Raw genomic sequence first — 13,652 nt, 5'->3', positions numbered from 1 at the left:
AAGCTTCGGTCCCTGATTTGATTCAGCTGAGATTCGACTCAATTCAGTGGCCAAATCTCCAAATCAAATCAGAGGACCTTTAATCTCTCCAAATTGATTTGGAACCCTCCGAATTGATTTGAAGAGATTTGGCAATTCAGACATATAGTTTTAAATGTTTTTTCTACATACCTCTAGGTAGCAGGGGCTCTGAACGCTGTGGTGCTGGGGTAGATGCACAGAAGCACAGTGGGCTCCCCAGTGTGCTTGGCAGCAGACCCAGAAGTAGACCAGAAGCACTTCCAGTCCACTTCCTGGTCCACCGGGGAGTGCGCAGGGGGGCCCACCACGCCTCCCCTCGGCTTGGCAACTGGTGCCTCCTGAGTCTGGGGGGGCATCCAGGGTCCCCCTGCAGCCAATAACTGAGCTGAAGTGGTGTGGGGGTCCCTCCAACGCGCTCCCTGGCAGACCCGGAAGTGGACCAAAAGTACTTCTAGTCCACTTCTGGGTTTGCTGCCGAGCACACTGGAGAGCCCCCTGTGGGACTCTGTACACCTGTGGGACTCTGCACGCACCCCAGCACTGCAGCGATCATGAACCACACTGATACCTCAAGGTATGTAGAAAATACTTTTAAAACTGTGCCTGTGTCCGAATCACTGATTCGCCGAATACTCTCAATTTTCCTAGTATTGGTGCCAATCCAATATGGGACTGATGCACCACTAATTTTAGGCAGTCAAGGCCCTGAGCCTATTCCATCCATTGGGGATCTAAGTAGACAAAGGCACCTAGCTGTTCTATTCCACCCTGTTGAAGTCCCTGAAAATCCATATTGCTTCTACTTTGGAACACTGTCATCTGGCCCTTCAGAATAAATCACAATAAAGCAGTAAGGAGGAGGAGAATCCCCCCCCCCACATTTTTATATATGTGTTTTCAGGAACTTGAGCAGGGTGGAACAGAATTGCAGTTAAGTATCTAAGTCCACTTACCTGCCTGAGAGGTGGAATAAAATCTGGCCCTAAGTAGTTTTCTACATCTTCACGTTACATAAATATTGAATGCAATATTAAAAACACAGTAAATGTCAAATCCAATAGGGGTGCCTCAGTTTATACAGACCTATTTTTAATTTTTTCATCTGGCTATAGAAGGCAGAACCAAAGCTAGCATGGATTTTAAGATCCTGTATGGACCATCACAGACTAAAGATTTCAAGAAGGAACCCACTGATATCTTGTCACAGATGGTGGTGAAATATCCCAAACTTAGTACCTTTGGACCTTTTAATGTTCACATAAACAAGGCCACAGACAGAAAACCCCCCTCAAAAGCTCATCTTCTCCTTTTCCTCCCTAAGGCTATCATAAATAATTTCTGGTCAAGACCATACAGACAGCCACACTTTAGACTTGATTTTTTAGACTGGATATCAATTTCTCAATATAACCACTTTCTTAAACAGATCATGTCCTTATGGAGACAGTGGTCAATGCTCTCTCAGGCAACAATAAAGTCCCAGGGGCCTGTTTTGAATACAGACTCTGACACCATCAGTCTCAGTTCTACTAAATGGCAGCTCACTTCACCTACAAGACAAGGGTTTGAGGATTTGGTGAATCATTATCGCTGAATGCTAGCCTCAACCAACTGCACAGTGATTCCCAAACAGACCCTTCAATTCCATTTCTCATGAATTGTTCAGTCTTGGCAAATGTTAAACCGATGTCCATCTCTGCCACTTCAAGTCAGGACTAAGACAATGCAATATGATCATAATCATAAATCTATTAAAATTGCAGCAAATAGCGAAAGTGACAATATGTCTTCTCAGAAACATGGATTGCCACAATCTCATCAGACTGTCCCCTTCCCAAAATATCGTTTTCCTAATGAACAGTGATCCAAGTTCATGGTCTTAGTCCTTATCTTCAGGGCTAGGGACAGACATTACACATAAATGGGTTCAAGTGATCAGAAACTGGTTTAAATCTATAACAGAACAGATGTTCAGTGCACATAAATCAGTTTGAAATGGCTGAAACCAGTCTGAAATAAACCTGGTTGAATGCAATATCAGACTTAACTGATTTGGGTCAAACTGGTTTAAGTAATGTCTGTCCCAGACCCCTTCTGGGTTTAACTTAAACCAGAGTCCCCTAGCATCCCAGATGCTTTGCAGCCCTGGGCTGTGCTGTCTGCTCCATAGCAGAGCTGGCCCCACCCCTCTGCTGGAGCTCCTGTGGAGACTGCAGGCACAGCAGCATCTGCCTGGCTTACCCATGCCCCACCCTCCACCCACTTGCTGCTCAAGTAGTGATTCTTCCCCCTCCCCTCTCCCACAGCAGGGACCATAGCCAGCATGTGGTATGCTAGCTAATGCTGGGAGGTGTCTGTATAAGGCAGACAGGACAGTGTCTGCTTAGGGCTTTTTGGAGCTAATCAACAGGTCAGCTGGTAATGTCCCTCCATTCCTTCTTTGGGAAAAGTTGTTTAAGAAGAGCTTGAACTAGTGAAAGAGGGGCTTTTGTTTTCCTGATGGGGTGCTAAATGCTCTGTTACTCCTTGTGCAACTCCCTGCTGGCTCCCTTGCTGGTCAGGAACAGTGGCGGGGGTGGTGGGGGGAAGCCCTCCTTAATTAGTGTCCTGCCAGGGCCTGGCCATGCCCCACCCCCCTTAGCTCAACACTGTGGAAGGGAAGGGAAGGCAGGGCTGCTTTAGCACCCCCAGCTTCTAGCCTGAGCCACTGAAGGCAAGTGCCTGCATTTCTTCAGTCCAGAGGGGATGTCTTCACGATTACAAACTGGTTCAGCCTAGCCAGGTTAGACTAACCTGCAAAGATTAAATCAATTCAGGCTCAGGTTTTTTTAATGTCTGTCGCTAGCCGATGTGTTCAAAGGCATCAGCCCAGAATGTTGTTTTTTTATGCTGAATAGAAAACAAGGCATAAAATGTTCCAGCTTATATGTTGGGAAAGTCCAAAAGAAAAGAAAAAAGTTCTGGTAATATAAAACATTCCAGAATTGAAAACTGAGGTGTTCACTGTTGTTTCCTCAGCTAGCATAGGTCACTATTATACAGTGTAGCAAGTTCTCCCTGGATACCCGCATGACAAGAATAGCCTTCCACTTTGTGTTAAACTCAGTGTGTCCACAATAGCACAGTGAACTAGTATTAAGTCCCCATGAATAATTGTTTTTTGTACACCTTACCACACCAAATTTAAAATGTGGAGTGGGCACTATAAACCAGGTCGTCTCTTACCGGGGTGGCCTTCTATCCACTTTCTGGTCATTTAAGTGACTGCTTTTCTACTGATAACATGGCATTTTTGGCACTTACATGCAGGTAAGAATTTCATTTCTGGTCAGATAAGGATACATGTAGACAACTACATATGCATGCACACTGGGTATGCACAGTAGGCTGCACACTGGCTGTTTAGTTATGTGCATCTCTTGTAGTTGCATAGTGGCATCTACAGCCTGAAAATGTAGCCAGCTGACATGAATGACTAATGGGTATTAGACATGAGACACGGGGTTTTTTGCCTTTTGCTCCCAATAACTTTGTGGCTAAGGTACTCACCTTGGAGACTGGAGAGACAGGTTCTAAGTCCTCCTTAGCCATAGGGATTTGGGACTTTGGTCTCTCTGACTTCCTAGAACACTGTCTTAATCACTATATCACAGACTGCCCAATCCTCTTACTAGAGTTCCTTCTGAGCTGCTCCCCTGAGTGAGAAGGGAGATGTGTGGGACCAGAAGGAAGCAAACAATCTAGAGGGTGTGTAGTTCTGCAAGGTGCTTGCAGACTTTACAGAGGCCTGGGTCTTTCCTTTTACTATAGCAAAAGCTTCTCCCCTGTGCTGTTCTCAAACCATTTTTCCAGTGACTTAAATGCAAAGGGCAAAAGCACAGCTTCAAAGTAAGTGCCAGTGACAAGCCTGGATGATGCTTGACCCAGTGGCATGGCAGTCAGAGTAGTAGGCTAGGCAGTCAGAGGCTCACACTAGGTGAGGTGGGCCTAGAAACTGCCTGAATTATTTTAAATCTACTTTTGTCTATTCCTCCTCTTTTCCTTTCCTTTCTAATGTGGCTGTTTCTGGAGACAGTTATTAAAGATCACTAACAGGTTAATGAGGCCTAACTAACATCTTTAAAAGAACAAAAGGCTATCATAAGGAGAAGGAATAGTAGGCCTTTCTAGTATGTCAAATGCTGGTGAAACTGTGGACATCCTTCTGTTAACTTCAATAGACTTTGGGTCAGACCTAGAAAAGACCCACCTAGACTGGGAAAATAAATTGGGGTTAGGTTGTCAATTAAACTAAACCAAAAATATGGGGGAATGCTAAGAATGGAAGAGATGGAAACATTTCTTTCAGCCAAAAACTGAAATCCTCCAAATCCAAATAAATCCATGACAAGAATAATTTTCACCTTTTCAGTCTTTATTTGGAAAATTTAAGTGGTTGTTCTTAATGCTTTCACTTAAGTTGAAATTAGAAAGTAAAAAACAAAGGTAGTTATAGTAGCAATTGCTATTAAAATCATGGCTAGCTTTGCTAACTTTAAATTTAAAAATGAAGAGGAATACTTTGAAGTCATACTCCACATAAGACATCACACAATAATGCAAGTACATTTTATGCTGTTTCACTATGGTTTGGGTGCACACCACACCCAGTGTGATCTCTGGAACTTTAGGTTCTGCTAAGTTACATAGCCATTATTTATTACTTCAGTAGTGACTCCGCCTAAACATAGCATCATTATTGATCATGGAAACATATTAAAGTTTGATTGCTACCTCATTATACACAGTTCAAAACAGATCCGTGCTTTAAAAAGAACCAATATTCGCAAACAATGTATTTTACAGAAGAGAGGGTTTGCAAGGTTCACTATGAAGCTCTCACAGATACTGGATAGAGTAATGGGGAAGGAGGATGAGAGACTGCAATGGTGGAAGAACTAACGAATACAATGATGCTGAGGTAGCACAGACAGGAGAGAAGTGAAATACCCACACTAGATGAAAGAAAGTGATTAAGTGACTATGAAATCAATTAGGAGGAGGAAGAGAAAGAGAAGGAAAAACAGACTAGCATTTGGAGGGGATTGGTTAAGGCAAAATGTGAATGGGAACAATGAACTGAAAGTGTGTGGAAAGGGATATACAAGAACAAGAGAAACAGAAGAGACACAGCAGAACTGGTGCTGAGAAAGTGTATGTAAGAGGATATAAGAGAACAAGAAGGAGGGAAAAAACACAGCACACTAATACAGAAAAGGAAAGGAGTGCTGCTACTGAAAAAAGGGTGAGAAAATTAGAAGCAAGGGAAGGGAGGGGAAATAAAATAGAACAAAGTCATAGTCTCATCTGAGATGAATATTTTCTAGCCTCCACCATGTCCTCTGGTTCAATCAAGGTGTAAACAGATAATATATCCCAGCAAATACGTGAAATTTCTCTGGGGGACAGGCAGATGCTTTTATTTACAAGTGTTTCTTCTGGCCCTAGTAAACTAGCAATATTATTCCCAAGTCAGATGGTCAAATAAAAAGGACTGTTTGCTTGTTACCCCTATTATTTATTTTTTCACCAAGCTAGTTTTAAGCACTTTTTCACTGTCCCAATGGCTCTGAAAAATCCTCACCAGGCAGATCCCTCCTTTGTTTCAAACTTGTCCACAAATACATTCCAGAGACAAGGGCATTTCCATTTTAACTACTAAAATGAACAGAAAAAACCCAGTGTTTCCTACCTTTATAAATGCGTCCCAGACCTCTGTAGTCCATTTGGTCTGAACAATTGAAGACAACAACATACTTTCCGAGGCATCTGCCCATGTCTTTAGTTGTCTCGGTTTTCCCTGTACCTGCAGGTCCTGCTGGAGCACCACCCATACTCATTCCCAGCGCCTGAGCCAATGTGATATAGCACCTAGACATACCAGAAAGTTCCTTTATTTTTTACTGTTATTTACCTAATGTTCAGTAAATAACTGCAGTGACTGTGTTATACAAAACTGAGGGGAGTGAATGGGATGTTCTTTCTTTCAGTGCATGCTTATTAACTCCCTTTGGTCTTAGCAGTAATTGGTGTATATTATGGGACAAATCTGGATTCCCTTGGGTGTGAATAAGGGTTCTCGTTTGGCCTGGAAAGTACATATTATATATAATATTTTCCCTATTACCTGTCAGTTAAAGGAGTTATGACAAGTCTGTCTGTACAGCCTAAGTATTCATTGCAGTAGCTGAACTCTACATCAGTGATTTGGATAGTGCATTTGTCCACATCTTCAATAAAGTAAAATCTAGATTGTTTTTGCCATTCAAAATCAGATGGAGATTTAATATTCATATGGACCTAAAATGAAAGAGCAAAATCAGGTGTAAACAAATAGTATTATATAAATATGAGGGGAGGAAGTGAAATGTGTCAATATCTATCCACAAGTTAGAAAAATAAGCACCCTCAGCTCACAGTATATCCCCTAATCGGACTGAAGAAACAAGCCTGGAAGAGAGAATCAGATGATGTTATTTGTACACCCACTGGACATAGGCTGGGCAGATGCATGAGTGACAAACTAATGGTCATGCATATCAGTCTCATGGGGCGCTTGTACACATAATGAAATTGGCCTTTAAAGCGGCTTAATTGCCCTTTTGCACCGTTTTAATGGTGTCACTGTTTACACCTGTGGCAGCATATTTCATTTTAATTTAGTCATGCTGTAGACATGCAGCAGCATATTTCACTTTAAATGACTTCGTTATGTAGCAAAGTAAAACACATCTGCTGTATTTTAGTTTGCTATGTAACAAATTGCAGCAATACATCTGAAGAAGATGGCCAGGGTGGTGCATGGGGCACTGGAAGTCCAGGCATGCTCAGGAAAGCTCAGGCTTGGCAGGCTTCCAGTGCCCCGTTCACCATCCCCACCACCTTCTCCAGCCACCAGCACACCTAGTTGCCCTCTTGCTGCCTTCCTGCACTGCCCCAAGGGCAAGCTAGGCTGTTCCTGGGAGGTCCCAGGAAGCAGGAAGGCAGCAGGGACTGTGCATAGGGTGCTGGAAGTCTGCCAAGGCTGAGCTTCCCCCAGCATGCCTGGGCTTCCAGTGCCTCATGCACTGTTGGACAGGGCTGGGTGCTGTCTGAGACCTGGGGCAGCACCTGCCCACTAGCAGCCCACCTGTGTGGCTCCAGGGGTGGGGTGCTGCTGCTGCTGCAGAGGGAAACACCAGGCCCCCCTGCAGCTCAGAGGTTCCTGGCCTGGCAGCAGCTCACACAGGCAGGATCCACCAAGGGAAAACAAAAAAAAAAGCACCAAGGAGCCCACTTTTCCTTTTTTTTTTCTGACAGAGCCTGCCCACCTCTCCCGTGGCCAGGGGGTGAGCTGCCAGTGGGCCGAGTGGCCCCTGAGCTGCAGAACCAAACAGCAGCTCGTGTGGGCAGGCTCTGCTGAGTTAAAGAAAAAAGCAGTGAGGGGCCTGATATTTATTCTTTTTTCCTCCAGAGCCTGCCCGCCTCTCCCGTGGATGGGGGGGGCGAGCTGCCAGTGGGGCCTGGGCTGCGGGGAGCCCAGTCTTTCCCTCTGCAGCAGCAGCACCCCCCAGGCAGCACCTGCCCACTAGCACCCCACCCAGGTGGTCCCAAATGCACTGCCACCACAGAGGGGAGGACAAGGGCCCCCCGCAGTTCAGGCCCCTCAACACTTTTTTCTTTTTTTTTTTCTCAGCGGAGCCTGCCTGTGTGAGTTGCCCCCACGTTGCGCAGCCCCTGAGCTTCAGAGGGCCAGTCCTTCCCTCTGCAGCAGTGGTACCCCCCAGGACCACCTGGGTGGGGTGCTAGTGGGCAGGTGCCACCCAGGGTGCTCTGCTGCCACAGAGGGAAGGACCAGCCTCCCCCCTCTCTGCCCCCCACCCAGCTCAGGGACTGCTGGCAGGTTGTCCTCTGGCCGCAGGAAAGGCAGGCAGGCTCCAGGGCAGGGAGAAAAAAAGGATTGGGCCCCTCACTGCTTTTTCCCCCCCACCCCTGACAGAGCCTGCTCATGGTGGCTGGGGAGAAATGGGGAGCTGATGGGGGTCTGTCACTGTTCCGGCACAGTGATGGAAGTCCCTAAATTGAAATGGTGGGTTTTTAATTGTGTCAATTAACAACCCACCATTTCAATTCAGGGAGAACTAAACTCTCATCACATGTACAAGCAGCCTTTGGGATTGTTATGTTACAGTTATCAGTGTTTGTGCAGCACCTATGGCTCAAACAGATTACATCAGAGGCATTTTAAGAAGACTGGAGTAGTGTCATCTGTACAATACTGCCCAGCAACAAATTATACATCCTGAGGGACTTTCATGCTTGTGTAGGCTGTGATAATGAACCACGGGGTAAAAATCACTGGTCACCAGGGTGTCAGAAAGGCTAACTTAAATAGTGTGCATCTTCTCTTGAAGTGTGTGGAACACAACCTCATAATTATATACACAGACTTCCAAAGAGCTGCTAAATATAAAACAACACTGATGCCTCTATGCTTCAAACAATGTCACATAACTGATTATGTTAATGTCCACCAAAGGGATCAGGATTTCTTGTTCTATGAGGAGTACAGATGGCTGATCAAAATGTAAGTCACTCAGAAATTAGATGCTCCTTCAGACTAAATTTAAAATCCATTACTTTAGACAAAAGCATGCCAAGAAAATCAATACTGACGGTATGAAGTGTCTTAAAAGGCAGAGTTCCTGGTAGCTGCCAGATGAAGAGCTGTCACAGATTCTAGCAGGGATTCAGAAGAGCCCACTTCGTTGCCAGCTCCAGGGTCAACTCCGAGGCCACCAAAGAAACTAACAGGAAAAAGCAGGATGAGCCCCTGGTTCCCATCCCTGCTACAGCTGAGGCACAGGAAGGACAGGACAACTTTGAGGAGGCTGTTCAGTAGTGCAACTCAGGAGGCTTTGCACCAATCAGGGCAGCACATCTTCAAAGTTAGTTATGGTGCATGCTAACTTGCCATGTTATGGTCCCCTTGTGCTGAGTTTTGGCATGTCTGCATGGGGCCAGACCAGATATTAATATCCTCCCCCCCAATCATCACAGTTAAGAGTTATGCTGAAGGACACAGTGATTAAACTGAAGGATTTGGGGCGGGGGGGGGATGTGAGGACGGGACAGAAGGGATCTTGCTGGAAATTGTCAAATTGGACAACAATTGTCCAAAACAGTTCCTTTCTTTGGCAGAAGGTCACAATGGAGACATCAGTCCAGGAGAAAGCATCTTGGGAAATTAGAGGACAAAATGGAGAGAATGTCTCATATGATTCTTAATGGGGAAGCCAATGACAACTTCCCTCCCATTCCCTACCACTGAGAGAGAGACAAGAAGAAGATAAGGAAGAATCCGTTAAGAGGTCCCTCCCTCACTAAGCTATCATGCCCCAGAAATTAAACTCCAGGTTGAGAACTGGGGTAAGAAGACTAGGTTCTGGGGCACTCAGGCACAGGAACTTACCATCTCAGGGTCCAGGAACAAATACAAAGGGACTATCGAGATGGGAAGTGGAGACATGTTTGGGAGCTCATCACTTTATCTTAATGTTGCAAAAACTGAAGAAGAGGCTTGTTTCATAGTTGTCCTTTCAGGCTCAACACCCATTCCAAGGGAAGCTCCCAGGGCCACAGCTCTGAGACTGTAGCACAGCATACCTCCAGGCACAATATCAGGAGAAGACGCAGTAAGGAGAACATGCTGGCTGACCTTGTGGTATCACTGGAGTAGAGGGCTGCTGCTGAGGAGTGGAGGGTCATGGCAGACTTTCACCTGGACTGGTGTGCTGACCTGGTGAGGCAGGGCATGCTGAGGCTGGGAGGAATGCAGAGGTCACTGGGGAGGTAGTGTGTATGGCAAAGCAGACTACAGAGATACTGATGGACATGGGTATGGTGATCACTGGGTGGACAGGAACACCCAGCAGACTCTCATAAGCAGACTGAGCACGCAAAAAGGCAAGACTCAAGGAGGTCTCCATGTCGGTCCCCTACGCCCCTGCAGCCTCAGCGGTACCATCAGCTATAGCCACAGCAGCCTCTGTTAGCAGTAGACCATGGCCACTCCACTCCACACCACAAGATTCCTCCTCAGGCACTCACTGAGTAGATCTCAGTTCTACTGGGCCACAGTTTGGCCATCTGCCATCTCCTCCTCTTCCCAGGGGCCAAATGACAAAGCACTCCCAGTTTCCCTCACCCTTGGTTCATAAAACTCTGTTTCACAGTTTACACAAGAAAACACAGAAGTGTTTGACTGTTACCACTTAGTAATTTTTTATTTTATTTGGCAGCTACAAAAAAGTGCAGAGAACAGACCCAAGAATTAGGTGTTTAGGAAACTGACCAAAGCCTTCAAGGCTGCAGCAACCACACGGCCCCATCACTGAAGGCATTCTCCCTAGAGTTCTGTGTGCAGTTCTGGTCACAAATGTTAAAAAGATTAACCTAAACTGGAATGACTTTCAAAGAGGGCTACTAAAATAAGATAGTTAAGGGAATATAAACATTTCCTTATGAAAGAAGATTAAAGAAGCTTGGCTGGTTTAGTTTAGTAAAATGGAGATTAAGAAGAGATATGATCACTCTTCATGAGGTACATTTCATAAGGTGAATATTAGGGAGAGAGATGAGCTATTAGGGCTAAAACACAAGACTGATACACGATCACATGGCTAAAAATTACCTACAAATAAATTTAGTTTTGAAATTAGAAGATTTCTAATGATTAGAGGAGTGAAGTTTTGGAATGGTCTTCCAAGCAAAGGTGGGAGACCAAAGAACCTGAATCACTTCAAGGCTGAACCTGATAAGTTTGTGAAAGTAGTGTTGAGATAGGATAGGAAGTTTTTGCTCAACAATTATTGCATTCAATACATGGGGTCATAGGATCACAGGAAAGTTGGGATGGAAGGGTCCTCATCTAGTCCAGCCCAGCCTCCTATGCAAGACAGGATCATCTCCAAATAAACCACCCCAGCCAAGTGTCTATCCAACCTGATCTTGAAAATTTCCAGGCATGGAAATTCCATCATTTCTCTATGTAGTTCAATGCCTGAGCACCCTCATAGTGAGAAAGTTTCTCTTAATCTCCAACCTAAAGTTTCCCTACTTCAGCCCTGTTAGCTGCACTTACAGAGAAAAGCCTATCTTCATCCTCTGTAAAATCACCCCTCAGGTAGTTTGAAGATCGCTATCAAATCCCCCCTCAGTCTTCTCCACATTAAATAAAACTAGTTCTTTCAGCCTTTCTTCATAAGTCATGCTTCCCACAACTCTATTTTTGTTGCTCTGCACTGAACTCTACAATCTGTTCATCTCTTTCTTGAAGTGTGGGACCCAAGACTGGACAAAGTACTACAACTGAAACCTTACCAGTACTGAATAGAGTGGAAAAATCATGTCCCTGGATTTGCAAGTGATATCCCTGTTAATAAAACCTAAAATACTGTTGGCCTTTTTTGGCAACAAAAGCACACTGTTGACTCATATTCAGCTTATGTTTTACTGTAATCCATCACTCCTTCTCTACAGTACTACCGCCTAACCAGTCACTCCCCAGTCTGTATTTGTGCATGCAGTTATTTCGTCCCAAGCACAGGACTTTGCTGAATTTCATCTGGTTTATTACAAACCATTTTCCCATTCTATCCAAGTCATTCTGGATTCTAGTCCTACTCTCCAGAATGTCTGCAACTCCACCCAACTTAGTGTTATCTGCAAATTCGCTAAGCATGTACTCAATCCCATCGTCCAAATCACTAATGAAGATAAAAAACAATACCATACGCAGGGCAGACCCCGGGGGAACCCCACTTAATTCTCCCAAGTAGAAACTAAACCACTGATGACTACTTGTTGAGCATGATGATCTACCCAGTTGTGTATCCAACTAGTCTGTATTTCCGTAGCTTATTAATGAGAATGTTAATTTTAATGAGAAACAGTGTCAAAAGACTTCTTAAAGTCAAAGGTATATCACATCCACTTGCTTTCCCCACATCAACAGAGCCTGTCACCAATGAAGTTGGTCAGGCATGACTTGCTCCTGTTCTCCTCTAAGTACTTTACGATAGATTCCTTGAGGACCTGCTTCATGATCTTTCCAAGTACTGTGGTCAGGCTGACTGGCTTGTAATTCCCCAGATCTTCCTTCTTCCCTTTCTTAAAGATGAGCACTTATAATTGCCATTTTCCTATTATCTTGGCCTCCACAAATTAATAAACAAGGACAGCTAAAGGCTCTGAAATTACCACAGCCAATTCCTTTAGTACCCCATAGTGAATCCCAATCTAGCCCTGTAGACTTGAAAGAATCTAGCATCTCTATGGAATCCCTAACCTGCTATTCCATTATTATATGACAGTGGTGCTCAAACTTTTGGTTCTACAGCCCAGATGAGTGGTACAAGATGAGTCCATGGGCCAAACTGGACCACATATACCATGACCAGGCTCTGGGACCCAGCACTGCCTCAGTATGCTAGGATTGGGCCCTGGCAGCCCACACCACTCCCACTTAGTCCTGCAGGTTGGGATCAGATTTCCAGCCTAGCACGTGAGGCCCAAAGTTCCTCATGGAAGGGCCAAATTTCTGGACCTGTGGGGAGCCCCATGTACCAGATGCCACAGCACCGGGGCCTGGATCTGGACTGCAGGACAAGGGCTCAACATCCCTGCTCTAGGGTGTTTGACACTTTCTCTATTTTTGCTGTCAGCTGCACTCATCATCTAGCACTTGCCCCTATTTCTGAAAAATGAAATGAAAAGCATTAAATAGTTCAGCCTCCTCTGCATCGCCTGTAACTAGATTGCAATCTGCATTCCATAAGGGACTTATGGTTTCTTTGGTCTTTCTCATACTCTTAACATACTTGTAGAATCCATTTTGACTGCTTTTTATGTCCTTTGCCAGCTGCATCTCATATCGTGCCTTGGTATTCCTAATTTTCTCTCTGCACACGTCGGTCATGTGTTTGCTGTACCCACATTGGGGTAAAAGATAGCTTGCGTAATGTGGAAGATATCCAGTAATCCCAAGTCCAAACTGACATTATAGAGATGCACTGAAATACTACTGATAGACTGTAGTTCAATGACAGCTGAGAGAAGGCTGCCAAAGTTAAAAACACTTAGAAACACACATGCAACATGTATGTCCAGGAATTTGAAATATGCCATCTCTATACACTGCAGGAGAGGGGTAGGGAACATGAAGTACATGAAGTAGTATTTTTTGTTTGTGAAATTTGCAACACAGCTTGTAAATCACAAAATGGTTTGAAACCCACATGCACGAATATTTCTAAAATCAGACCTGTCACTGAATTCTTATGTACTATCATCAATGTAAGACTCCAATAAATCTCATGTCACAGTTTCTGGCACATAAGTAGTTGAAATTATCTTAAAGGATGTTAGAAACCATCATCACTTTTGAAATGTACACCCCTAATTGAGGGGTAGTTTAAATCTGGTCTGTTCATGTGTTAAAGTCTTAAGAAAGTATATATTCATAGATTCATAGATTCATAGATTAAGGGTCGGGAGGGACCTAGTAGATCTTCTAGCCCGCCCCCCCGCCAGGGCGGGAGAACAACAAAAAC

General features: G+C 44.6%; 1 protein-coding gene across 1 annotated transcript in view; it reads right to left on the bottom strand.

Annotated features, from left to right (window-relative positions):
- LOC109291939 (dynein heavy chain 5, axonemal-like) overlaps window positions 1-13,652 on the bottom strand; it is a 361,945-nt gene that overhangs the window by 212,805 nt on the left and 135,488 nt on the right. The window contains exons 40-41 of the mRNA XM_019509183.1: window positions 6,188-6,360; window positions 5,753-5,931 (exon numbers count right to left, since the gene is read on the bottom strand). Coding sequence (XP_019364728.1) covers window positions 5,753-5,931; window positions 6,188-6,360 — 352 coding nt within the window. The remainder of the gene's footprint in view (window positions 1-5,752; window positions 5,932-6,187; window positions 6,361-13,652) is intronic.

The sequence above is a fragment of the Gavialis gangeticus genome, unplaced genomic scaffold (genome assembly GCF_001723915.1).
Source record: "Gavialis gangeticus isolate Ggan-Ray unplaced genomic scaffold, GavGan_comp1, whole genome shotgun sequence".
NCBI classification, from domain to species: domain Eukaryota; kingdom Metazoa; phylum Chordata; order Crocodylia; family Gavialidae; genus Gavialis; species Gavialis gangeticus.
This window is presented reverse-complemented; position numbering and strand designations above follow the sequence as displayed.